Source organism: Theropithecus gelada, chromosome 3 (genome assembly GCF_003255815.1).
Source record: "Theropithecus gelada isolate Dixy chromosome 3, Tgel_1.0, whole genome shotgun sequence".
NCBI lineage: Eukaryota > Metazoa > Chordata > Mammalia > Primates > Cercopithecidae > Theropithecus > Theropithecus gelada.
In genome coordinates, this window is record NC_037670.1 from 13,735,803 (window position 1) to 13,763,643 (window position 27,841).

General features: G+C 47.4%; 1 protein-coding gene across 5 annotated transcripts in view; it reads right to left on the reverse strand.

The window, feature by feature from the left end:
• ZKSCAN5 (zinc finger with KRAB and SCAN domains 5) overlaps window positions 1-25,983 on the reverse strand; it is a 31,216-nt gene extending 5,233 nt beyond the window's left edge. The window contains exons 1-6 of one of the 5 annotated variants that reach the window (XM_025380471.1): window positions 25,861-25,983; window positions 24,142-24,596; window positions 17,747-17,885; window positions 8,116-8,198; window positions 7,723-7,858; window positions 2,774-3,379 (exon numbers count right to left, since the gene is read on the reverse strand). In XM_025380471.1, coding sequence (XP_025236256.1) covers window positions 2,774-3,379; window positions 7,723-7,858; window positions 8,116-8,198; window positions 17,747-17,885; window positions 24,142-24,555 — 1,378 coding nt within the window. In that variant the 5' untranslated portion in view covers window positions 24,556-24,596; window positions 25,861-25,983. Of the gene's footprint in view, window positions 1-2,773; window positions 3,380-7,722; window positions 7,859-8,115; window positions 8,199-17,746; window positions 17,886-24,141; window positions 24,659-25,434; window positions 25,645-25,755 lie in introns of those variants that run through there. The other 4 variants (XM_025380472.1, XM_025380473.1, XM_025380470.1 and 1 more) reach the window with 4 other exon arrangements.
• Between the last annotated feature and the right edge of the window lie 1,858 nt (window positions 25,984-27,841).

Consider the following 27,841-nt stretch of genomic DNA (forward strand, 5'->3'; position numbering starts at 1 on the left):
CCTTTGGGAACGCTCATCACCTTTACTATCTCCTACCCCCACCAGACCATCAACTCCATGAGGGCATGGACTGTATCTCTGTTCTGCTCACTGCAGATCCTGTGCAACTAGCAACAGAGACTCTCAATAATATGGCTGGATGTGCAAAACATGTATTCCCCCTTTGATCCAAAAAATGAGGGAGGACCAGGCATGGTGGCTTACACCTATAAATCCGAGCACTTGGGGAGGCCAAGGCTGGAGGATCGTTTAAGCCTAGAAGTTCGAGACCAGCCTGGGCAACAGAGTCAGACCCCTTCTCTACAAAAAAAATACAAAAATTAGCTGGGTGTGGTGGTGAACACTTGTAGTCCCAGCTATGCAGGAAGCTGAGGTGGGAGGATTAGTTCAGCCCAGGAAGTGGAGGCTGCAGTGAGCTGAGATCCTGATACTTTACCCCACCCTGTGTGACAGAGCAAGACCCTATCTCAAAAAAAAAAAAAAAAACAAAAAAACCCAAGAAACAAAAACTGGGGGAGGCAAGTGAGTACTCACTGGGAAACTAGCCATAGAAACAATTGCAGGGAAGGTATAAAACAACAGATAACTTTTAAAGCGATTGCTTTTCAAGTCCAAAGCACTATTGGTGGATTTCCCAAATGAGGGAATCATCAAGTAGAATGGGAAAACACTAGCTGAGAGGATAGCTCAGCTCAACCCAGAACTTTAAAGAGACTTTACTGACTTCTATACCATGGTGGAAGATGCAGCGTGGCTGTAACCATCAAAGGCAGAATTTAAAAAAAAAAAAAGAAAAGCACTTTGGCTGGTCTTAGAATCGTCTGAAGAATATTAGTAAGGGCCTTTAGGTTCACAGCACAGTTTACGATGATCTCATTCACAGATAAATTTACTGTCACTTGAACAGATGTTTAAAAATACTGGCCAGGCGGCCGGGCGCGGTGGCTCAAGCCTGTAATCCCAGCACTTTGGGAGGCCGAGACGGGCGGATCACGAGGTCAGGAGATCGAGACCATCCTGGCTGACACGGTGAAACCCCGTCTCTACTAAAAAATACAAAAAACTAGCCGGGCGAAGTGGCGGGCGCCTGTGGTCCCAGCTACTCGGGAGGCTGAGGCAGGAGAATGGCGTGAACCCGGGAGGCGGAGCTTGCAGTGAGCCGAGATCCGGCCACCGCACTCCAGCCTGGGCGACAGAGCCAGACTCAGTCTCAAAAAAAAAAAAAAAAATAAAATAAAAAAAAAAATAAAAAATACTGGCCAGGCATGGTGGCTCACTTGAGGTCCAGAGTTCAAGACCATCCTGGCCAACATAGTGAAACCCCGTCTACTAAAAATACCAGAAAAATTAGCCAGGTATGGTGGCACATGCCTGTAATCTCAGCTACTTGGGAGGCTGAGGCACGAGAATCGCTTGAACCTGGGAGGCAGAGGTTGCAGTGAGCTGAGATCCTGCCATTGCACTACAGCCTGGGCAACAAGAGTGAAACTCCATCTCAAAAAAGGAAAAGAAAAGAAAAAAAAAAAAAAGCCACGGGCATAAACAGTTATCAGGAGAAAAGAGAAAAAATCTGAAGTTCAGCAACTGGGAACAGTTGAGGAAATTACAATGCCACCACACAATGGCAGCCTGTCAGAAATAAACAGGAGGGCTGAACAGCACTGGAAAATGTGTACGCTTAACATTTAATTCTGAGTATGACTACATAAAACAGACTTATGAAAAAACAAAGGAAACATTCTAAGTAATAACAGTTCTATTAGTTAGCGTGATATGATTACGGGTGATTTATTTTTTTCTTTTTATTTTCTCCAAGCTTCCTGTACTACTGTTATTTTATTGGGTTTGTGTTTGTTTGTTGTTTGAGAAGAAGTCTCGCTCTGTTGGCCAGGCTGGAGTGCAGTGGCTATTCACAGGCACAGTTATAGCTCACTGTAGTCTTGAACTCCTGGGCTAAGAGATCCTCCCGCCTCAGCCTTCTGGGGAGCTGGAACTACAGGCACGTGCCACCATGCCCAGGTAATTTTTGAATTTTTTTGTAGAGAAAAGGTCTTGCTATGTTGCCCAGGGTGGTCTTGAACGCCTGGCCTCCAGTAATCCTCCCAGCTCAGCCGCCTCACAAAGCACTGAGATTACAGGTGTGAGCCACTATACCCAGGCTATTGTTTTAAAATAAATAAAGTAATGGGGGAAAGAGAGAAAAGCATATAAGAGAGCCAAATCCTCACTACCATAGAAAGCCAATGGATAACATCTAAAATTGATGAGCCAACTTATAATAGTAGTAGTATTTTAAAATGCGGAACTACCAGAAGGAACCACTAAGAGCTGAGAGCACAGACAGCACGGTGGCTCACGCCTGTAATCCCAGCACTTTGGGAGGCCAAGGCGGGTGGATCGCCTGAGGTCAGAAGTTCAAAACCAGCCTGGCCAACGTGGGGAAACCCTGTCTCTACGGAAAACACAAAAATTACCCGGGCGTGCTGGTGCGTGCCTGTAGTCCCAGCTACTTGGGAGGCTGAGGCAGGAGAATCGCTTGAACCGAGGCGGCAGAAGTTGCAGTGAGCCAAGATCGCTCCACTGCACTCCAGCCTGGGTGACAGAGTGAGACTGTCTCAAAAAATAAATAAATAAGAACCAAACAAACGATAACCTCTGCCTCGGCCTACCCCTCCCAGTATCACCACGCATCCATCCTGCTGTACTGCACTAATAAAACACCTTTTGCTTTTTGCCTCCATTTATCCCCTGGATATAAACTCTTCACACGTACATCTCTGGGATTTCTCCCTGAAGTGGCGTTTTAGGTGTTCGATCAGATGCGAATGGCGACCGAAGTTCTTCCCGCACTCATTGCAGCCGTAAGGCCTCTCTCCGCTGTGGACACTGTGGTGCTGAACCAGGTGGGAACTCACCCGGAAAGCCTTTCCGCACACCTGACATTTGTAGGGTTTCTCCCCGGTGTGGACCCGCTGGTGCTGGGTGAGGTGCACCCGCTGATTATAGCTCTTCCCACATTCTCCGCACTTAAACGGTTTTTCTCCAGTGTGGATGCGCCGATGCTGAATAAAGTTTGAGGCTTGGAGGAAGAATTTGCCACAATCGCTGCATCTGTGCCCTCTCTCGCCATGTTTGCTTTGCTTAGGGCTGAGGTCTGTGATCGCGTCCGGATTCCTTTTCTGGGAAGGATTCTGCCTTGATTTCCCCACGGTGGGGTTGACCTGCCACCTTTGTACCATGCCCTTAAGGTCATTGACTTCTGCAAAGTCTGGATCCTGGGGAACGCTCCTTTCGGTGTGTTCTGGCGCCACCCAGTGTGATTCAGCGTCATCAGAAATCTGCTTCACTATGAGCTCCATATTGTCCCTGGACTCATAACCTGAAATAACAGAGGGAGAATGAAAAAATGAGCTCCTCCTTGAATTTGAAGAAATAAAATGAGGGGATAATGAAGTGAAACTGACAAGTGCTAGGGATCCATGATTTTGTAAAGGGACTTTTACAGTACCGGGATGGGATGAAAAATATTCAAGCAGAAAAGTGGAGGAGGTTAGGGAAGAAAGAGCTGGCAAAGAAGGTTCAAAGGAAGGAGACTGGAAATCAGTCATTCCACTGAACGAACAGGGTCTCCTCTCAGTATGGCACTTGCAAATACCTGTATCATGTTAAATGTTCTCGTGTGTGTGCGCGCGCCTGTGTGTTTTGAGACAGGGTCTCACTCTGTCACCCAGGCTGGAGTGCAGTGGGGCAATCATGGCTCACTGCATCCTCAACCTCTTGGGCTCAAGCGATCCTCCCACCTCAGCCTCCCGGGTAGCTAGGACTACAGGTACACACCACCATGCCCAGCTAATTTTTGTATTTTTTGTGGAGATGAGGGTCTCATTATGTTGCCCATGCTGGTTTCAAACTCCTGAGCTCAAGTGATCCTCCCACCTCAGCCTCCCAAAGGGCTGGGATTACAGACGTGAGCCAACGTGACTGGGCAATATTCTTTTTAATTTTTCTTTTTTCTTTTTTTTTTGAGATGGAGTCTCGCTCTGCTGCCCCAGCTGGAGTGCAGCTCCAGGTTCAAGCGATTCTTTTGCCTCAGCCTCCCAAGTCGCTGGCACTACAGGCGCAAGTCACTACGCCCGGCTAATTTTAGTAATTTTAGTAGAGACAGGGTTTTGCCATATTGGCCAGGATGGTCTCAAACTACTGACCCACTGATCCGCCCACCTCGGCCTCCCAAAGTGCTGGGATTACAGACGTGAGCCACCGCACCCGGTCGCAACTGGGCAATATTCTTAATAAAATTGGATAGTAGGTTATGCAGCTAACTCCATCTTCACCTTCCTCTTCCTGTGAATTCATAGCCTGAGAAGAAAGGCGATCTTTCTAGGTTTCTCAGTGCCCACAGGATTTCAGCTTGGTACGAATTAATCTAAAGGAAAAAAGACATTCTTTCCATATCCAGAGAACCTACTACTTCCAAGAGCTAGGTTAAAGTTCAGCAGTCACTGATAAACGTGGATGTTTCAGTGGCTAAAATTAGTTTCTTTGTGCAACTGTATCAGCAAGATACTTTACTCAAAACACTGATGTTTAATAAGATTTGCACAGACAGAGCAAGCTCTGTCACCCAGGCTGGAACACAGCAGCACAATCACAGCTTACTGTTACTTCTAACTCCCTGGTTGAAGCAGTCCTCCCACCTCAGCCTCTACAGGTGTGCACCACCACGCCTGGCTAATTTTTGTATATTTTGTAAGGGTTTGTCTCACTATGTTGCCCAGGCTGGTCTTGAACTCCTGGCCTCAAGTGATCCTCCTTCCTTGGCCTCCCAAAGTGCTGAGATTACAGGCATGAGTTCCTGTGCTCAACAGGACAGCGTGCTCACTTCCTCCTCCCCTTGTCTCTCTATGGAGTCATGTCTCTCGAGTCAAGGTCAGTCCTTCCTCCTTCCTGTACCCCAGATCTCACCATACCTTCCTGCTTTCCAGGGATCTCCCCACATCACCTAACTGCCCCTCCATTTTTTTTTTCTTTTTTTTGAGACAGGGTCTCACATTGTCACCTAGGCTGGAACGCAATCGTGTGATCTCAGCTCACTGCAACCTCCGCCTCCCGGATTCAAGCAATTTTCCTGCCTCAGCTCCTAAGTAACTGAGAGTACAGGTGTGTGCCACCATGCCTGGATAATTTTTGTATTTTCAGTAGAGACAGGGTTTTGCCATGTTGGCCAGGCTGGTCTCAAACTCCTGACCTTGTGATCTGCCTGCCTCAGCCTCCCAAAGTGCTGGGATTACAGGCATAAGACACCACGCGCAGCCTATCTGCTCCTCCTTGCTTCCATATTTTACTCTACTAGTTCTTCTCCAGTAGCATTTAAATATGCTGAAAATTTCTCCCATTAAAAAAACATACGGGCCAGGCGTGGTGGCTCACGCCTGTAATCCCAGCACTTTGGAAGGTCGAGGCGGTTGGATCACCTGAGGTCAGGAGTTTGAGACTAGCTTGGCCAACGTGGTGAAACCTCACCTCTACTAAAAATACAAAAAGTAGGCGGGTGTGGTGGAGGGTGCCTGTAATCCCAGCTACTCGGGAGGCTGAGGCGCAAGAATAGCTTGAACCCAGGAGGCAGAGGTTGCAGCGAGCCAAGATCGTACCACGGCATTCCCGCCTAGGTAACAGAGAGAGATCTGTCAGGAAAAAAAAAAAGAGAGAAACAAAAAACAATCCACCCATCCAACCCATTATTCTTTCACTGACCAGGCCTCATTTCTCCTTCAGAGACAAAGTCCTTACATTCATCTATGATAGCTTTTTCAAATTCCACTCCTTCGCAATCTTCAAAGAAACTGTCTCTTGTTCCCCAACACCCCTGCCGCTCCACAGAAACTGCTGCCTCCAAGACTCATTTACTTATGTTGTAAAAATCTCACTTCTAAATCTGATGAGTACTTTCTTTAATTTTGACTTTTGGTGATGCTGTAATTAATAGAAATCCGCAGATGTGAAAATAATCTAATATGGCCTTCCAAGAGAAGTGAAGGAGGGAGAAACCACGGCCATGTGATTAATGTAGAATAGTGTACTGAAGTGATAAATACAGATGTTGTAATGAAGAGACAGAGAATGAGAAAAACATCAGAAACTACACATTTAAAACTGCTTAGAGAATACCACAGAAAAGAACTATGCCAAGAACCTCAAACTCTGAAATCCATTAGGTACCTGTAAAGTAACTGAAAAAGATAAAGCAAGAGTAACAGGCTCAAATAAACAAGCAAGCTATTGGAAATTAATTTAAAAAGAAGAAAAATTTTCTAAATTTGCATTAAATATAACATTTATACTATATGAGTAATTCACTGAGATAAAAGGCTCCATGAAAAATCAATAATAAAATTATTGATTTAATCAATAATTTTAAAGCATAAATTTGACTTTTTTCCACAAAAATTCAAACATCAAAATAAAAAAAGACTACCAAGATCCCAATAGATTAATGAACAGAGGCATGCACAAATAAATCAAAAAAGGAAATAAATACAAATAAATACGGAAATTTTAAAAGAGCAGGAGTCAGCTCTATACCTGTTAAATAAAAGCCTGTAAGCAAACTGAAATGGTTAAACAATGTAACTGACACAGTGCTTTTCAAAAGAAATTTTGCATTGTGGGCTGGGCATGGTGGCTCACGCCTGTTAATCCCAGCACTTTGGGAGGCCAAGCTGGGCAGATCACGAGGTCAGGAGTTTGAGACCAGCCTGGCCAATATGGTGAAACCCTGCCTCTACTAAAAATACAAAAATTAGCTGGGCATGGTGGCGTACGCCTGTAACCCCAGCTATTCAGGAGGCTGAGGCAGAAGAATTGCTTGAAACCAGGAGGCGGAGGTTGCAGGGAGTCGAGATCACACCATTGCACTCCAGCCTGGGAGACAGAGCGAGACTCTATCTCAAAAAAATAAAAAAATAAAATAAATATATTTTGCAGTGTGTATGTCTGCATCTGAAGTCTTCCAGTATGCCTGATAGAGTGGTTCTTCTAAAAGAATTTACTAAAAAAAGACTAAAAGCTATAATCTCCAAAATGTTTGCAGGAGTGCTGAGATTTTTATAACTGCTCCAGACAGTACAATTAAATATTAGCTTCCAGGATTATAACTTAGTTAGAAATAGGGCCACAAAATTCAAGAAGCGATATGACACGTAAAATGTAGGTGCCAAGGCGAACATCATAAAACAGGTATCGGTGACTTAGAATGGTAATGAAGTCCTCCTGAGTAGCTGGGATCACAGGCGCCCACCACTGCGCCCGGCTGATTTTTGTATTTGTAGTAGCGATGGGGTTTCACCATGTTGGCCAGACTGGTCTTAAACTCCTGACCTCAGGTGATCCACCCACCTCGACCTTCCAAAATACTGGGATTACAGGCATGAGCCACCACAGCCGGCCCGCTCTTATTTTAAAGTAGTAAAAAGTTAGCATTTGCTGGATTGCAAAAACAGTCCCCCCAGGTACTATCAGTGTCTAATCATACTCTTAAGATGGAAATGATCAGAATAAGCTGAATAAGAACGTGAAAGTTGATTTATTCTTTTACAAAAAGAAAAAAAAAAGCAAAGTCATACCACATAAAACATAAATGCCATTATAGGGTGTGCTAGAAATACTCTTTATAATATAACAAAATAAAGATGTCCTAATCCATGCAGATGAAATAATCCTTACCCATGGAAGTAATACTCCCATAGTTCTCCTTCCTGTCATCCCTATAAAGGGACTTCTGGGACTGGTCCAAATGTCCCCATTCCTCCAGGATGAAGGATACAGCCACATCAGCCACCTCTTCAATTTTCACCAACTTCTGAAACAGGAGATCTCCACTAAATTCTCATTCCCTATATCCAAATTTGGAGTGAGGGGAAGAACTGGGCTCATTAAGAAAAGAAACAAGGAGGAACTGTGCCTCAAAGAGGATGGGGAAGGACTAGGCAGAAAGGAAAAAGGCCAAAGGAATGAAGGTACCAACCCAAGATGGGCCTGGTCACTGGCTAAAGAAACTGAACTCCTGGTGAAGGTTCAGGATGGGTCCTCTCTGAGGGCAAAGGGGCACCAGCTCACCTGGGACCCAGTTGAGAGAAGTGAAGCTGTCAGCTCCTGGCTGTCCTTCAGGGGAAGGGAAGGAACTTGGAGAACAGGAAGGGCTAAGGGAGGAGAAAAAGAGGTTTAAGTGAGAACATCTTTGCCCAGTTCTCATTGCCATCATGTTCCTCTTACGCTCAGGAATCCATAATGGCCCCTACTGCACTGAAGCCAAATTCTTCTGCCTGGCTGTCAAGACCCTCTAATTTCTGGATCCTCTCACACTGTGTTATTTCTCCTTTCCCCTAGACTTCCTACGTTGGTCAGGCTAATCCTTGCTTGTCATTCTGCTATAAAGGATGCATTCTGTGGCCAGGCACAGTGGCTCGCGCCTGTAATACCAGCACTTTGGGAGGTCAAGGCGGGCAGATCACTTGAGGCCAGGATTCAAGGCCATCCTGGCCAACAAGGCAAAATCCCGTCTCTACTAAAAATACAAAAATTAGCCAGATGTAGTGATACATGCCTGTAATCCTGGCTGCTTGAGAAGCTAAGACATGAGAATCACTTGAACCTAGGAGGCAGAGGTTGCAATGAGCCAAGATTGCACCACTGCACTACAGCCTGGGCAACAGAGTCAGCCACTGTCTCAGAAAAAAAAAAAAAAAAAAAAAAAAGACTGGGTGTGGTGGCTCACACCTGTAATCCCAGCACTGTGGGAGGCAGATCACAAGGTCAGGAGTTCAAGACCAGCCTGGCTAATATGGTGAAACCCCGCCTCTACTAAAAATACAAAAATTAGCCAGTGTGGTGGCAGGTGCCTGTAGTCCCAGCTACTCAGGAGGCTGAGGCAGGAGAATTGCTTGAACCTGGGAGATGGAGGTTACAGTGAGCCAAGATCGCACCACTGCACTCCAGCCTGGGCGACAGAGCAAGACTCCATCTCAAAAAAATAAAAATAAAATAAAAAGTGGGGGCCAGGCACGGTGGTTCACACATGTAATCCCAGCACTTTGGGAGGCTGAGGCAGGCAGATCACAAGGTCAGGAGTTAGAGACGAACCTGGCCAATATGGTGAAACCCCATCTCTACTAAAAATGTAAAAATTAGGCGGGCATGGTGGCGGGCACCTGTAGTCCCAGTTGCTCAGGAGACTGAGGCAGGAGAATTGTTTGAACCTGGGAGGTGGAGGTTATAGTAAGCTGAGATCACACCACTGCACTCTGGCCTGGGTGACAGAGCAAGATTCCCTCTCCAAAGAAAAACAAAGGATGCATTCTACTTTGCCACGATCAAATTTTATTAACTTGAAGAACCACCAAAGTCCCACATCTTCCATGAAACTGAAGCATTCCTAACAGCCCAGGGCTGTTCGAGCTTTAATGTACAAATAAATCACCTACATCACCTAGGGGATCTTGGTACGTGCAGATGCTGACTGAAAAGGCCTGGGGTGAGGCCTGAGAGTTTGCATATCTTTTTAAATTTTTTTTTTTGAGACAGTCTCACTCTGTGGCCCAGGCTAGAGTGCAGTGGTACCATCTCAGCTCACTGCAACCTCTGCCTCCCAGGTTCAAGCAATTTTCCTGCCTCAGCCTCCCGAGTAGCTGGGATTACAGGTGTGCACCACCAAGCCTGGCTAATTTTTGTAGTTTTAGTAGAGACAGGGTGTCACCACATTGTCCAGGCTGGTCTCAAACTCCGGTAATTCGCCTGCAATGGCCTCCAAAAATGCTGGGATTACAGGTGTGAGCCACGGTGCCCGGCCCCTAGTTGGCATTTCTAATAAGCTCCCAGGTGATGCTGGTGCTACTGCTCCCTGGACCACTCTTGGATTACCATGGCCTCAGAAATCCCTTCCAGAATTTCCATGGTTACTTTCTATTCAGTCAATAAGTGTGTATTAAAACTACTCTCTATCTGCCTATCTCAGGAACAGACAGAACAATTCTTACCTTGAAAAACTGGCCGGGCGCGGTGGCTCAAGCCTGTAATCCCAGCACTTTGGGAGGCCGAGGCGGGCGGATCACGAGGTCAGGAGATCGAGACCATCCTGGCTAACATGGTGAAACCCCGTCTCTACTAAAAATACAAAAAACTAGCCGGGCGTGGTGGCGGGCGCCTGTAGTCCCAGCTACTCGGAGGCTGAGGCAGGAGAATGGCCTGAACCTGGGAGGCGGAGCTTGCAGTGAGCCGAGATCGCGCCACTGCACTCCAGCCTGGGTGACACAGCGCGAGACTCCGTCTCAAAAAAAAAAAAAAAAAAAAGAAAAACTACTGTCTAATGCAAGCTTGCCCAACCCGCGGCCCACGGCCCAGGACAGTTTTGAATGTGGCCCAACAAAAATTTGTAAACTTTCTTTTTTATTATTTTTTTTAAGACCAGTCTCACTCTGTTGCCTACGCTGGAGTGCAGTGGTGCAATCTCAGCTCACTGCAACCTCCGCCTCCCGGGTCCAAGTGATTCTCCTGCCTCAGCCTCCCAAGTAGCTGGGATTACAGGCGCCCACCACCGCACCTGGCTAGTTTTGCTTTTTGAGATGGAGTCTCGCTCTGTTGTCCAGGCTGAAGTGTAGTGGTGTGATCTTGGCTCACTGCAACTTCCGCCTCCCGGGTTCAAGAGATTCTCCTGCCTCAGCTTCCCGAGTAGCTGGAATTACAGGCATGTGCCACCATGCCTGGCTAATTTTTGTGTTTTTAGTAGAGACTGAGTTTCATCATGTTGGCCAGGCTGGTCTCGAACTCCCAGTCTCAAGTGATCTGCCTGGTTCAGCCTCCTAAAGTGCTGGGATTACAGGCATGAGCCACCATGCCCGGCTCATACATTTGTAAACTTTCTTAAAACATTATGAAGGGCCAGGCACGGTGGCTCATGCCTGTAATCCCAACACTTTGGGAAGCTGATGCAGGCGGATCACCTGAGGCCGGGAGTACAAGACCTGCCTGACCAACATGGAGAAACCATCTCTACTAAAAATACAAAATTAGCTGGGCGTGTGGCGCATGCCTGTAATCCCAGCTACTCAGGAGACTGAGGCAGGAGAATCGCTTGAACCCAGGAGGCAGAGGTTGTGGTGAACTGAGATCGCGCCATTGTACTCCAGCCTGGGCAACAAAGTGAAACTCCGTCTCATGAAAAGAAATATGGGATTTTTTTTTTTTGCAATTTTTATTTTTTTAAGTTCATCAGCTATGGTTAGTGCGAGTGTATTTTCTGTGTGGCCCAAGACAATTCTTCTTCCAGTGTGGCCCGGAGAAGCCAAAAGATTGGATACCCCTGGCCTAACGGGAAGGGCACACAGGCAAGCCTTACAGCACAGCATGAAGAGTGCCATGACGAAAGTTGACCCAAGTTCCCGTGGGACCACAGAGACAGGGGCACTTACAGAGTGGAGCAGGGGAGGCAGGGGCAGCAGCAAAGCCTTTCCCCGGAAAGTGACTCTGGACTGTAGGAATGGAGATGGGGAAGATGGGGTGCTTTCCCCACAGCAGGAACAGCATGCGCAACACCCAGAAGTCTCACCTCTGGAAGCCAGGGACCACCTGACCCCGAGGTCACCTCTGCTTGCTGTTTGTCTAAGATCCACGGCATGTCTGGATCTCACCATCCACCTGTGCCTTGACTTGCACAGCCTGCCTGTGATTAAGCTGTAACTGGACAGTTTAGACCCTGTATTTAGATCTGGAGTCCTGGAGATCTCGGGGCATCCATGGCTTGCTGATTTCCAATGACTAGGGATTAAGGAGCAATGACACAAAAAGGACAGGACAATGGTTACAGATGAAAGCCAAAAGCAGAGAAGGCATCTGAAACCAGGACTGGCTAAAGACTGAATACATAAGTTGATGAAAATGGTGAGTAAGGTCTATGTCCGAATGAAGAGTAATTTTGCTAAAATAAACCAGCTAGGGTCTGGTTAACAGGGCACAGAGGATGAGAAGCAGCTGGAAACAAAGGACAAGAGCCGGATGGAGAGAAACCCTGAAAGTGGACAGAACCCAAGTGACTCGAGGAGGGAGCAGTCTGTGCCTAGGAGAAGTTGGTGCTGAAGCAAAGATAAGATGTGGCCAGGCGTGGTGGCACATGCCTGTGATCCCAGCTACTCGGGAGGCTAAGGCAGGAGAATCGCTTGAACCTGGGAGGTAGAGGTTGCAGTCACACGACTGCACTCCGGCCTGGGCAAGAGTGAGACCCTGTTTTAAAAAAAAAAAAAAAGCAAAGACGAGATGGCTCAGAAGATGGGAGGAGGATGGATTCAGTCAGGCTGCTTGGGTTCAAATCCCAGCTCTGTTATTCCATAGCTTTGTGACGTGGGACAAATCAACTAAACCTCTCGAGGCCTCAGCTTAATTTTTTTTTTTTTTTTTTTTGAGACGGAGTCTTGCTCTGTCGCCCAGGCGGGAGTGCGGTGGCACAATCTCCACTCACTGCAACCTCCATCTCCTAGACTCAAGTGATTCTCCTGCCTCAGACTCCCAAGGAGCTGGACTACAGGCGCCTGCCACCACACCCAGCTAATTTTTTTTTGTATTTTTAGTAGAGATGATGGGGTTTCACCACGTTGGCCAGGCTGGTCTCAAACTCCTGACCGCAGGTGATCTGCCCGCCTTGGCTTCCCAAAGTGCTGGGATTACAGGCGTGAGCCACAGGCCCAGCCCTGAGCTTAATTTCTAACAGAAGGATAACAGTAACAGCTATTCCACTGAGCTACTGCAAGGATTACCTGTTGGCACATCCAGGTGTACTGTACACAATTCTAGTGTTCCCATTTCTTTCCTGAGCAGTTTTTTTGTTTGTTTGTTTTGTTTTGTTTTTTGAAATGGAGTCTCACTCTGTTGCCCAGGCCTGAGTGCAGTGGCACAATCTCGGTTCATTGCAACCACCGCCTCCCAGGTTCAAGCGATTCTCCTGTCTTAGCCTCCTAAGTAGCTGCGATTACAGGCATGTACCACCACACCTGGATAATTTTTGTATATTTTTAGTAGAGACGGGGTTTCACCATGTTGACCAGGCTGGTCTCAAACTCCTGACCTCAGATGATCCACCCACCTCAGCCTCCCAAGGTGCTGGGATTACAAGCATCAGTCACCGCCCCAGGCTTTTCTGAGAAGTTTTTTTTTTTTTTTTTTTTTTTTTTGAGACGGAGTCTCGCTCTGTCGCCCAGGCTGGAGTGCAGTGGCCGGATCTCAGCTCACGGCAAGCTCCGCCTCCCGGGTTCACGCCATTCTCCCGCCTCAGCCTCCCGAGTAGCTGGGACCACAGGCGCCCACCACCTCGCCCGGCTAATTTTTTGTATTTTTTTTTTTTTTAGTAGAGACGGGGTTTCACCGTGTTAGCCAGCATGGTCTCGATCTCCTGACCTCGTGATCCGCCCGTCTCGGCCTCCCAAAGTGCTGGGATTACAGGCTTGAGCCACCGCGCCCGGCCAAGAGAAGTTTTAAATTTCATTTTTAATTTTTTGTTATGGAGACAGAGTCTGACTCTGGCTCCCAGGCTGGACTGCAGTGGCACCATCACAGCTCATTGCAGCCTCGAACTCCTGGGCTCAAGCAATCTCCCACCTCAACCTCTGGTATAGCCAGGACACAGGTGTGTGCCACCATGCCTGGCTAACTTTTTTTTTTTTTTTTTTCTGAGATAGAGTTTTGCTCTTGTCACCCAGGCTGGAGTGCAGTGGTGCAATCTCGGCTCACGGCAACCTCCACCTCTCGGGTTCAATCAATTCTCCTGCCTCAGCTTCCTAAGTAGCTACTAGGATTACAGGCATCCACCACCATGCCCGGCTAATTTTTTGTATTTTTAGTGGAGATGGGGTTTCGCCATGTTGGTCAGGCTGGTCTCAAATTCCTGACCTCAGGTGATCCACCCGCCTTGGCCTCCCAAAGTGCTGGAATTACAGGCATGAGCCACCGCGCATGGCCAATTTTTGTATTTTTTGTAGAGGCGAGTTTTCGTCACGTTGCCCAGGCTGGTCTCAAACTCCTGGGCTCAAGAGATCCACCTGCTTCAGCCTCCCAAAATGCTGGGATTACAGGCATGAAGCTACTTTCTTATATACCAAAAATAAGATCACTAACACCTTTGTTTAGCTCTCATTGAACATGGTTGAGAATTCCGAATTTTTCATTTGCTGCCCACATTGGCAGAGAGGAAAATTTGCAGAGGACGACTATTATCAATCAATTCAGAAGATGACACAGAAAGACAGCTACACTCTCCAATGAGAATGATGAAACTGAAAGTGTAACAGAGCTTCTAGAATGAGTTTCAAATGATAACATCCTAGATGAATTTTCTTAAACTCAAGAATCAATGATGAAAAATGTATTTCTAATTTCAAAATGGAAAATGGCATTCTTATCTTGTGAGTCATTCAACAGGAAGGACTTCATCACACAGTATTTTGCAATAAGAAGAAGATAGTAAGAGATTCTGGACCATCACATTTTGCTAGAAGGACTTTTTAAAAGCATTGTGTGACACTATTCTTTTCTTTTTTGAGACAGAGTCTTGCTCGCTGCCCAGGCTGGAGTGCAGTGCCGTGGTCTTGGCTCACTGCCACCTTTGCCTCCCGGGTTCAAATGAGTCTCCTGCCTCAGCCTCTTGAGTAGCTGGGATTACAGGCGCGCACCACCATGCCCAGCTAATTTTTTGTATTTTTAGTAGAGACGGGGTTTCATCATCTTGGCCAGGCTGGTCTCCAACTCCTGACCTCAGGTGATCCACCCACCTTGGCCTCCCAAAGTGCAGGGATTACAATTGTGAGCACCCAGCCAACAGTATTCTTGTATCTTTTTTTCTTTTTTTTTTTTCTGAGATGGAGTCTCACTCTGCTGCCAGGCTGGAGTGCAGTGCCGCAGCCTTGGCTCACTGCAATCTCCGCCTCCCTGGTTCAAGCAATTCTCCTGCCTCGGCCTCCCGAGTAGCTGGGACTACAGGTGCACGCCACCACACCCTGCTAATTTTTGTATTTTTAGCAGAGACAGGGTTTCACCATGTTGGCCAGGATGGTCTCGATCTCCTGACCTTGTGATCTGCCTGCCTTAGCCTCCCAAAGTTCTAGGATTACAGGCGTGAGCCGCCGTGCCTAGCCGTTTTTTTTGTTTGTTTTTTTGAGGCAGAGTTTCATTCTGTCACCCACGTTGGAGTGCTCTGGCACAATCTCAGCTTATTGCAACCTCCACTTCCCAAGTTCAAGCAATTCTCGTGCCTCAGCCTCCCGAGTAAGTGGGATTACAGGCTCATGCCACCACACCCAGCTAATTTTTGTACTTTTAATAGAGACAGGGTTTCACCCTGTTGTCCAGGTTGGTCTCAAACTCCTGACTTCAAGTGATCTGCCTGCGTCAGCCTCCCAAATTGCTGGGATTACAGGCGTGTGCCACTGTGCCCAGCCTCTTTCCTCTTTTATGATGTTCATACATAAAAATGTACTTGATATATTAAAGTTTCTAAAAAGTTGTTTTTCACTATCCTTTGATTCTTCTGTCAACTATGCATAAAATGACTCTTAAAATAGAAAAAAATGGCCGGGCGCGGTGGTTCACGCCTGTAATCCCAGCACTTTGGGAGGCTGAGGTGGGCAGATCACGAGGTCAGGAGATCGAGACCACCCTGGCTAACATGGTGAAACCTGTCTCTACTAAAAATACAGAAAATTAGCTGGGCGTGGTGGCGGGCGCCTATAGTCCCAGCTACTCGGGAGGCTGAGGCAGGAGAATGGCGTGAACCCGGGAGGCGGAGCTTGCAGTGAGCCGAGATCGTGCCATTGCACTCCAGCCTGGGCGACAAAGCAAGACTCCGTCTCAGGAAAAATAAAATAAAATAAAATAAATAAAATAGAAAAAAACAGAAAAAAAAATTAGAAGGATTCACTGGCCCCACAGGGTCAACCATGAGATCTATTTTTCCTGGTACACTGAGGGTTAAATGAGTGCTTTTAGGGAAAATGCTTAGAACAGTTCCTGCACAGAGCACATGCTATGGAAGCCACATCGCTGCTGCTGCTGCTGTTCTTTTTATCACAGCGAAAGGAAAGCTGGAAATGATTAGGTCAGGGACACATGTCAAGGGAAAGACCTGACCAACAAACGGAGCCTAGAAGTCTAGAATTAAACCGAGAAAATACAGTCCCTTATCCACAGTCTCTTATCCACAATGCTGAAATCTGAAAGCTAAAATACCAAAGGTGTTCCTTTCCTTTCATTAAACTTAGGCGTTGAACTAATTTGACAGCAAAATTTGACCTGATGTGAAAGTATTTAAATCTTTATTTAATAAACTTAGTATAAAAATGCACACATTTCACTGCAGAAATATTAATGTGTGTGACTACAGGTACCAACTCAAACCCTGTTGCTAGTTTGATGTGTGGTATATAAGTCATATTATCCAAAAAAAATTAAAATAAAATAAATAAATCATACTACCTTACTAAATCTGCAAAATGCTGAATTCTAAAATATATCTGACACCAAGGGCTTCTGATTAGGGACTGAACACATCATAATATAATACTCAGCTGTTCCTTTTTTCTAACTTGATGTGTATCTAAGACTGGTTAATAAAACTGAGGAGGGGAGGAAAAAAGAGAGAATAAATGTTTTGGCCGGGCGCGGTGGCTCAAGCCTGTAATCCCAGCACTTTGGGAGGCCGAGGCGGGTGGATCACGAGGTCAGGAGATCGAGACTATCCTGGCTAACATGGTGAAACCCCGTCTCTACTAAAAATACAAAAAATTAGCCAGGCACGGTGGCGGGCGCCTGTAGTCCCAGCTACTTGGGAGGCTGAGGCGGGAGAATGGCGTGAACCCGGGAGGCGGAGCTTGCAGTGAGCCGAGATCACGCCACTGCACTCCAGCCTGGGAGACACAGTGAGACTCCGTCTCAAAAAAAAAAAAAAAAAAAATGTTTTAAAGGTCACTGTGAAAAGCTACTTTAAGTTAGATTTCAAGGTGAGTGAATGAGCAGCGAGAAATGAATGCAATTAGGAACTGGGGAGCTTTTTTTTTTTTTAACATAAGCATTAAGACAAGAAAATCTGTGAGGGAGGCTGAGCACAGTGGCTCATACCTCTAATGTCAGCACTATGGGAAGACAAGGCAGGTGGATCACTTGAGGCCAGGAGTTCAAGACCAGCCTGGCCAACATGGTGAAACCCCATCTCTACTAAAAATACAAAAATTAGCCGGGCATGGTGGCAGGCACCTGTAGTCCCAGCTACTCAGGAGGCTGAGGTGAGGGTATCACTTGAACCTGGGAGGCAGAGGGTGCAGTGAACCAAGATCATACCACTGCTCTTCATCCTGGGCAAAAGGGCGAGACTCTATCTCAAAAATAAAAGAAAGACAATCTATGACAGAGAAGCAAAAATCTGTGATACTTTTGTAAAAGACCTGTAGATCTTTTAACAGTCCCTGTACCCAGAGCTGTCATCATTTGCACTGTAGCTTTTTAATGAAACTGGTGTAATTCCTAGACATCCTAGGGATGGCTTTCATGGAACACCAGGGACTCAACTCCAGGTCCCTGGCCTTTCTCTGCTTCTAGACCCTGCAGGCTGTAGAGAGGCTGCTCAGCCTAGAGTCCCTCTCCTGCAGATGGTGCCTGCCACATGGCCAAGACACCCATTCTCAAGCTCTATCTGTTCCACTGCATCACTGAGCCTCACCATTTTCCTCCAGGAGATGAGGCTTCTGTGGCACTTGCTCTGGCTGGGTGTCCACGGTCAGGGGCTGGGGACTGCAGGACTCCTGCACTGCTCCAGGTGGTGCCATCTTCTGAGGAAGCCCGTCAGGGCAGGCGACAATCTAACAACCACAACCACACCGATCAGTACAGTTACAGAGAAGGCTATGAAAGAAATCAGTAGAGTCACAGTGGACTTTCAATTCATTCCTTTGCCAAATATTTAATGTGCATCTACAATGAGCCAGGCACTGATTATGCAGTTATTTAATAAATATGGTTTACTTCTAGTTGGAGAAGATGTTCATCAAACACATCAAAACACAAAAAATACATAATTACGAACTGGGCTGTATGTTGGAAAGGAAAAGAAACTAATTCCATGAGACAGAACAGAGGAGACCTATTTTAGACTGGGAGGCCAGGGAAGGCTTTCCAGAGGAAGTGTCCCTTAAGTAAACACTTAAAGGTTGAGAAGGGCTGGGCTCCGTGGCTCACAACTATAATCCCAGCACTTTGGGAGGCCGAGGCGGGCGGATCATGAGGTCAGGAGGTCAAGACCATCCTGGCTAACACAGTGAAACCCCATCTCTACTAAAAAAAAAAATACAAAAAAATTAGCTGGGTGTGGTGGCGGGCTCCTGTAGTCCCAGCTACTCAGGCGGCTGAGGCAAGAGAATGGCGTGAACCTGGGAAGCGGAGCTTGCAGTGAGCCGAGATCAGGCCACTGCGCTCCAGCCTGGGTGACAGAGCAAGACTCCGTCTCAAAAAAAAAAAAAAAAAAAAAAAAAAAAGGATGAGAAGAAGCCAGCCAGGAAAAACGCAGAAGTGACCCAGGCAGACAGAACACTCAAAAACTCTCTCAGGGCCAGGTAGGGGTAGCTCATGCCTGTAATCTCAACACTTTGGGAGGCTGAAGTGGATCACTTGAGCCCAGGAGTTCAAGACAAGCCTGGGAAACCCAGTGAGATCCTGTCTCTCCAAAAAATTAAAAATTAGCCAGGCATGGTGGCATGTCCCTGTGGTCCCAGCTACTCAGGAGGCTGAGGTGGGAAGATCACTTGAGCCCAGGACGTCAAGGCTGCAGTGAGCTATGATCACACCATTGCACCCTAGCCTTGGTGACAGAAAGAAAAGAAAAGAAAAGAAAAGAAAAGGAGAAAAAGAAAAAGGAAGGAAGGAAGGGAGGGAGGGAGGGAAGGAAGGAAAATTAGGCAGAAAGAGGATGTCTGGTACAGTCAGGAACCATAAGCAGGCCAGTGTGTGAAGAGGAAATAGAGGTGAGAAGAGAGATTGGAATAGTCATCATAGCACTCAGGAAGTCACACTGGACAGACCAACATCGAGACTGAGGCTACCTCACACCCTGCATGCTACAGTCCTCCCCCTTTCTGTTTTTGGTTCTGGCTCAGCCCTAGGTATACACAATTACTCTGCCACAACCACTCTCTAGAACCTGCCAATTCTGGAAGGTACTAGTTCACTACTAACATATTGGAATGTAGTAAGTTCCTTTCCCGTTTTCTCCCTCCCTTAGGTTTCAAAGCACTTTTTTTCCGAACCCTCCTGGTACTGGTAAAATGTGGTGTAGGAGTTCCGTTAAGAGACAGCTGCAGGCCGGGCATGGTGGCTCATGCCTGTAATCCCAACACATTGGGAGGCAGAAGCAGGTGGATGACTTGAGTTCAGGAGTTTGAGACCAGCCTGGGCAACATGGCGAGACCATGCCTCTACTAAAAATACAAAAATGAGCCAGGTCTGGTGGCATACATCTATAGTCCCAGCTACTTGGGAGGCTGAAGTGGAAGGATCGCTTGAGCCTGGGAGGCAGAGGTTGCAGTGAGCTGAGATTGTACCAATGCACTCCAGCCTGGGTGACAGAGCAAGATTCTGTCTCAAAAATATAAATAAACAGGCCGGGAGCGGTGGCTCACGCCTGCAATCCTAGCACTTTGGGAGGCCAAGGCGGGCAGATCACCTGAGGTAAAGAGTTCAAACCAGCCTGACCAACATGAATAAACCCCATCTCTAACAAAAACACAAAGTTAGCCAGGTGTGGTGGCGCACGCCTGTAATCCCAGCTACTCAGTAGGCTGAGGCAGGAGAATTGCTTGAACCTGGCAGGCGGAGGTTGCAGTGAGCCGAGATTATGCCATTGCACTCCAGCCTGACAACAAGAGTGAAACTCCATCTCAAAAATAATAATAATAATAATTAAATTAATAAATAAAAATAAAAAATAAACAAAATCCATTAACCATAAAATAAAATACTTAACTAACTGTATAAAAATGTTAAAACCTTCAGGAGACTGAGGCAGGAGAATCAACCCAGGAGGCGGAGGTTGCAGTGAGCCAAGATCAGGCCACTGCACTCCAGCCTGGGTGACAGAGCAAGATGCCGTCTAAAAAAAAGAAAAAAATTTAAAACCTAGCTGGGCACAGTGGCTCACACCTGTAATCCCAGCACCTTGGGAGGGCAATGCAGGAGGATCCCTTGAGCCCGGGAGTTCCAGACCAGCCTAGGCAACTTGGCAAGACCTCATCTACAAAAAAAATTTTTTTTTGTTTAGCTGTATGTGGTGGCAAGTGCCTGTAGTCCCAGCTACTCAAGAGGATCACTTGAGGCCAGGAGTTCAAGACTGCAGTGAGCTATGATCGTGCCACTGTACTCCAGCCTGGATAATGGAGTGAGGCCCTATCTCTAAAGAAAGAAAACATTAAAAACAAAAATCTCCACAAGCAAAGACAAACAACAAACTGGAAAAATAACGCTTACAACTCATATGACAGACACAATGCTTATTGTTTCTAATAGGTAAAAAAAAAGATAAGGAATATAAACAGATAATTCACCACAGAAAAGGGCATACAAATAATCCTTAAAAATATATGCTGTGGTCAAACAAAAGAAATTCCAATTGAAATTTCACAGAAATGGCCGGGCGTGGTGGCTCACACCTATAATCCCAGCACTTTGGGAGGCCAAAGTAGGTGGATCACCTGAGGTCAGGAGTTTGAGAACATCCTGGCCAACATGGTGAAACACCATCTCTATTAAAAATACAAAAATTAAGCCAGTCATGGTGGCTCATGCCTGTAATCCTAGCACTTTGGGAGGCAAAGGCAGGAGGATCACCTGAGGTCAGGAGTTCAAGACCAGCCTGGCCAACATGGCGAAACCCCATCTCTACTAAAAATACAAAAATTAGTTGGGTGTGGTGGTGCATGTCTGTAATCCCAGTTATTCAGGCTGAGGCAGGAGAATCACTTGAACCCGGGAGGCAGAAGTTGCAGTGAGATGAGATTGCGCCACTGCACTCCAGCCTGGGAGACAGAGCGAGACTCCATCTCAAAAAAACAAAAATTAAAAAACTAAAAAAATTAGCCAGGCGGTAGTGGCGCATGCCTATAATCCCACCCACTTGGGAGGCTGAGGCAGGAGAATCGCATGAGCCTGGGAGGTGGAGGATGCAGTGAGCCGAGACTGCACCATTGCACTACAGTCTGGGTGACAGAGTAAGACCCTGTCTCAAAAAAAAAAAAAAAAGAAAAAGAAAAAAAAAATTTCACAGAAATAAAATATTGAATCTTTTTTTTTTTTTTTTTTTTTTTGAGACAGAGTCTCACTCTGTCGTCCAGGCTGGAGTGCAGTGGTGCAATCTCAGCTCACTGCAACCTCTGCCCCCCGGGTTCAAGCGATTCTCCTGCCTCAGCCTCCCGAGTACCTGAGACTACAGGCACATGCCACCACACAGGGCTAATTTTTGTATTTTTAGTAGAGACGGGGTTTCACCATATTGGCCAGGATGGTCTCAATCTGATCTCGTGATCCACCTGCCTCAGCCTCCCAAAGTGCAGGGATTACAGGCGTGAGCCACTGTGCCCGGCCAATACTGCATCTTATGTACTGGCAATTATCACAAATTTTGGTAACATTGTGCTATCAGGTTATGGCCACAAAATTTCTCTCATACATTGTTGGTGGTAGTCTAAATTGTTATACCCTCTATGAGGGAACGAGCCTGTCAACAGCTATCAAAATTACAAATGTACTTTTTTTTTTGAGATGGAGTCTCGCTCTGTCGCCAGGCTGGAGTGCAGTGGCACAATCTTGGCTCGCTGCAACCTCCGACTCCCGGGTTCAAGCAATTCTCTTGCCTCAGCCTCCCGAGTGGCTGGGATTACGTGCCACCTCACCCAGCTAATTGTTGTATTTTTAGTAAAGACGGGGTTTCACCATGTTGGCCAGGATGGTCTCGATCTCCTGACCTCATGAACCGCCCACCACGACTTCCCAAAGTGCTGGGATTACAGGTGTGAGCCACCGTGCCCAGCCTACAAATGTACATCTAAGCCAACAATTTTGAGTTTCAAGCACTCCTTCTACAGTTAATTTTATACACATATATTTTTCAATTTAAATTTTTTAACTTTTTACTTTTTTTTGAAATAGGGTATGCCTCTGTCACATAGGCTGGAATGCAGTGGCAAAATCACAGCTCACTGCAGCCTCAAACTCCCAGGCTCAAGGGATCCTGCTGCCTCGGCCTCCTGAGTAGCTGGAAGTATAAGTGCATGCCACCACACCCAGCTAATGTTTTGTTTGGTTTTTCTGGTAGAGATGGGGTCTCGCTAAGTTACCCAGGCTAGTGTGGAACTCCTGGCTTTTTTTTTTTTTTTTTTTTTTGAGACAGAGTCTTGCTCTGTGGCCCAGGCTGGAGTGCAGTGGTCGGATCTCAGCTCACTGCAAGCTCTGCCTCCCGGGTTTACGCCATTCTCCTGCCTCAGCCTCCCGAGTAGCTGGGACTACAGACGCCCGCCACCTCGCCCGCTAGTTTTTTGTATTTTTTAGTAGAGACGAGGTTTCACCAGGTTAGCCAGGATGGTCTCGATCTCCTGACCTCGTGATCCGCCCGTCTCGGCCTCCCAAAGTGCTGGGATTACAGGCTTGAGCCACCGCGCCCGGCCGGAACTCCTGGTTTTAAGTGATCCTCCCACCTCAGGTTCCCAAAGTGCTGGGATTACAGGTGTGAGCCAGCGTGCCCAGCCCATATGTATATATACACATACATATGTATATTACATACATACATATATATATTCATACATAGGTGAGATATTCATTGCAGCAAAGTTTGTTATAATACAAATTTATAAACAATCTCAAAGAACAATTTTTTTTTTTTTTTTTTTTTTTTTTGAGACTGAGTCTGGCTCTGTCGCCCAGGCTGGAGTGCGGTGGCCGGATCTCAGCTCACTGCAAGCTCCGCCTCCCGGGTTCACGCCATTCTCCTGCCTCAGCCTCCCAAGTAGCTGGGACCACAGGCGCCCGCCACTTCACCCGGCTAGTTTTTTGTATTTTTTAGTAGAGACGGGGTTTCACCGTGTTAGCCAGGATGGTCTCGATCTCCTGACCTCGTGATCCGCCCGTCTCGGCCTCCCAAAGTGCTGGGATTACAGGCTTGAGCCACCGCGCCCGGCCTCAAGGAACAATTTAAATGGAACAACTCAAACTCCTTCCATAGAAGTTAATACAATGCAATTTCAAAGAGCGAGATAGCTGTAATGGCAGTGGCATGGAAGAAACCAAGATATAAGAAAAAAGAGGCAGAAGTGTACAGTGACTTAAAAGACAATTGCGTTTTTCCAAAGTATGAGACATATATATATGCTTATACATACATAATATGGTACAGCTCTGTAAGAATACACAGATGAGAACTAGGCAGTTGAGAGAAATTGGGGATAGGAGGAAAACTTACTTTTCATTATAACCTTATGTACCTCTTTGAATTTTGTATCATGTCACTCAAAAAATAAACACAGTGGCCAGGCATGGTGGTTCACGCCTGTAATCCCAGCACTTTGGGAGGCCGAGGTGGGAGGATCACAAGGTCAGGAGATTGAGATCATCCTGGCTAAAACAGTGAAACCCCGTCTCCACTAAAAATACAAAAATAAAAAATAAAAAATAAAATTAGCCAGGCGTGGTGGCGGGCGCCCGCAGTCCCAGCTACTCCGGAGGCTGAGGCGGGAGAATAGCGGGAACCCGGGAGGCGGAGCTTGCGGTGAGCCGAGATTGCGACACTGCACTCCAGCCTGGGTGACAGAGCGAGACTCCGTCTCAACAATCAATCAATCAATCAATCAATCAATACAGTAATTTAAAAAATAAACAAAATCGCAGATTGTCTTCTACAGGTTAACACACTGGATATTGCTTCTCTTTGCTGGAGTGGCAGGAAGTCACAGGGTACCTAATCCCAGGAGAACAAAAGAATATGAATGAAGCACCAGAGGACTAAGAATCTCACCCCTGCTCAGCAGATCGTTCACTCCTCTCCTTCACTGCTCATATAGCTTCTCTTTGACTCACCTGCTGTCTGCGTTCCTCAAGTTCTCGCTGTATATTTTCTATCACGGCCACTGCCTCTTCTCCACTTTCAGGGTGATGTTCTCTCACCCAGGGCTGGAACTCTTCAGGCAGGATGGTCAGGAACTGCTCCAGCACCAGCAGCTCCAGGATCTGCTCCTTTGTGTGCAGCTCGGGCCTCAGCCACTCACAGCAGAGCACCCGGAGTTGGCTGAGAGCCTCCCGGGGTCCTGAAGCCTCATGGTACTGGAAGTGCCTGAAGCGCTGGTAAAAAGTCTCAAACGTTGGAGGGTTGTACTCCTGCATCCAGGTGCAGTCTTCTTCTTCCACCTTCACTATGAGAAGGTCTTCCTGCTCCTGGGAAGTCTCAGCTGGGGGGTCTAAGTCTATAACTTCCCGGGTTTCGGTCATTATCATTCCAACTCAGAGGGAAGTCCCTTGAGGCTGGCTGTGTTACACTGAACCAATTGGTTTTCTACTCTTTAAGATCTTCTGAAGGACACTTTCAGTAGCATGCAACCTACTGACGTATTGGGAATCATTATTAGCAAAGACAGATGGCAAAGAGGTCATCTATACTAAAGATGACTACTCAACAAAGTAATTACTTAAAAATAAGGACTACAAAGTAGCCATCACTTCACCCACAAAATAAGTAATAAGGAATATCGCCAACATTTAAAAAGTGTATTAGAGAGCCATACAAATCTAACATCAGGCCCAACCTAAAACACAGTTTTAGAGTGAAGAACTTTACATTCCATATAAACAACGGGACAAGACTAGTCCAGACGCAGCCGCTCCTTCTCTCTACCATAAGACAAACTTAAGTCGGAATAGGGGTGAAAATCATTATAATGGTCAAAACTGAGCCTGTCCTCTAACCTACAAGAGATTGACAGGCCAAGGGGAGACTCCATCGGTCCCAAAGAGAAGCAGCGTTTATAAGGTACACATCTGAACCTGGATTCCTCAGAATGGCCCCTGACCCAGAGATACAGAGACTGTGGCCCGGTCAAGGTTAGGGACAGGACCCCCGTCCAGTCACGAAGCCCCTGCCCTCTCCCCTCAAGGCCCCACTCTAGGGGAGCTCTCCTGGAACATCAAGCTCCCCGCAGCCGAGGCTGGGAAGATGCGGTTCTTCCCACGGAGAGAAACCGAAGCCGACACTTCCCAATACTTCCTCGCCGGAAGTAACCAAGTCCAATCTTGCCCTCTCCAACGGGGTTAAACGGTTAGATCCCACCCCCCCGAAAGCACTTCCGCGTCCTCTCTAGGAATCCCGGAGGACCTCGCCTCGCAGGCGGGGCGGACCAATCGGCGGGGATATGGACGCGGGCCCCAAGTCCCAGCCCACCCTCAGTGACTCGCACGTCCCCAGGGCCCCCGAAGCCGCTCGCACAGCATCATCAAAGCGAGGAGGCAAACGGAGCCACCCTCTCCCCTGCTCCAACCCAAAGCCATTGAAACAGCCCAAGCTCCTCCCCTTTCAGTGGGGCGGGGGAGGGGGAGGGGCCTCCGGGGTTGGGCTGAGGTTGCTCATGTCTGATTGGCCGGGGAGCTTGCGCCTTCCCCCACCCCCAACGCTCTGCGCCCGGATTCGAAGTAGGTCTGTACCTTGCTGAGAGCTCGCAAACCTCGCTTATGTTGAATTTGGGGCCCTTGGGTTTTCTTCACCCGCATCCTCGCTACTCTCACTACCCACTTTCCAAAGACACCCACCTCTTGACCACCGCAGTAGGCTCAGAAGGCCGATATCTTCAACGTCACACCGGGGAGTCGCGGGGACCATCGGCTCCCAGGACTACATCTCCCAGGAGGGGGCGCGCGGGACTCGCCGGTTGGCCAATGGGGGCGCGGCTCGCTTTGCAGCCTCGGTCTCGCAAGCCTATCAGAAGGTGGCAGAGCCGGGAGTCGTGTCCTCGGGAGCCCCGGCAAGAAGGCTGGGGGTGGGCGGAGGGAGCGGGGCATCCCTTTGAAGGAAGGGGCGTTGCTTACGCAGGGCTTCCCTGGCCAAGGGGTTCTCATCCTTAATGATAACCTCTTTTCAGCCAAACGCGGGGTCCCATGTTTGTAAGCCTAGCGAATGGACAGGCTAAGGAAGCAAGATAGCTTGAGCACAAGAGTTCGAGACCAGCCTGGGCAACATAGCGAGACCCCCGTCTATTTGTAATACCCTCCCTTGGACTTGGACGGGCTCCGTGACTCACACCTGTAATGCCAGCTTTTTGGGAGGCCGAGGTGGGTGGATCACCTGAGGCCAGGAGTTCGAGACCAGCCTGGCCAACATGGTGAAACCCCTGTCTCTACTAAAAATACAATAACTTAGCTGGGCGTGGTGGTGCGAGCCTGTAATCCCAGCTACTTGAGAAGCTGAGATAGGAGAATCACTTGAATCCTGGAGGTTGAGGTTGCAGTGAGCCAGGATCGTGCCATTGCACTCCAGCTTCGGCAACACAGTGAGACCCCATCTCTCAGTAATAATCTCTCTTGATTTTTTTTTCTGAGACAGAGTCTCGCTCTGTTGCCCAGTCTGGAGGGCAATGGCACGATCTCAGCTCACTGTAACGTCTGCTCCCAGGTTCTAGCAATTCTCTCCTGCCTCATCCTCTCGAGTAGCTGGGATTACAGGCACGCTCACCACGCCCAGTTTATTTTATATTTTTAGTAGAGACCGGGTTTCCCCATGTTGCCCAGGCTGGTCTCGAACTCTTGACCTCAGGTGATGCTCCTGCCTCGGCCTCCCAGTGCTGGGATTACAGGCGGGAGCCACTGCGCCCGGCCAATCTCTCCTTTTCATATTTTCATATGGTGCCTTATAGTTCCCAAGCTGCACCCCAGTGCCCCGCGCCGTTCACAAAGTTGATGGGCAGGCAGGAGAAGAGTTACTGTTGCCACTGTTTTACAGGCGCGAAGGAAGGAACTGCTGTGAAATTGCAGCATCTGCAAAGAGATGAGAAGATATTTAGAAGTTAAAGGTCTCTTTTCAGGGAACCTAAAATCTTGCATTGTAAGTAGCTTCCTATCTAGGACCGAACCCCAGGTGAATGTTTGCATTGCCTGTACTTTGTGTGTGAGTGAAGTGGTATAGGATTTTGCACCTATGGCTTAATTTCGTTGCCCTTATAAAGTTGTTTAATGTCTATGAAAGTTGCTCCAGATGGGCATGGTGCCTCACGCCTGTAATCCCAGCATTTTGGGAGGCCGAGGTGAGAGGATCACTTGAATCCAGGAGTTTAAGACCGGCCTGCCCTTTTTACCCTGTCTCTGCAAAAAATAAAATAAAATTAGCTAGGCATGGTGGTGCATGCCTGTAGTCTCAACTACTCAGCAGGCTGAGACTGGAGGATCACTTGAGTTCAAGAGGTTGGGGCTGCAGTGAGTTACGATTGTGCCATTGCACTTCAGCACCTCAGTGACAGAGACAGCCCGTCTCAAAAAAAAAAAAAAAATTTAAGGTGGATATCCATTCTTTTCTAATATATTTACCTCCATTTGAATTATTTATTTATTTATTTTTATTTATTTATTTTGAGACGGAATCTCAGTTTGTTGCCCAGGCTGGAGTGCAGTGGTGCGATCTCGGCTCGCTGCAACCTCCGCCTCCCAGGTTCAAGTGATTCTCCTGCCTCAGCCTCCCGAGTAGCTGGGATTACAGGCACGTGCCACCACACCTGGCTAATTTTTTGTGTTTTTAGTAGAG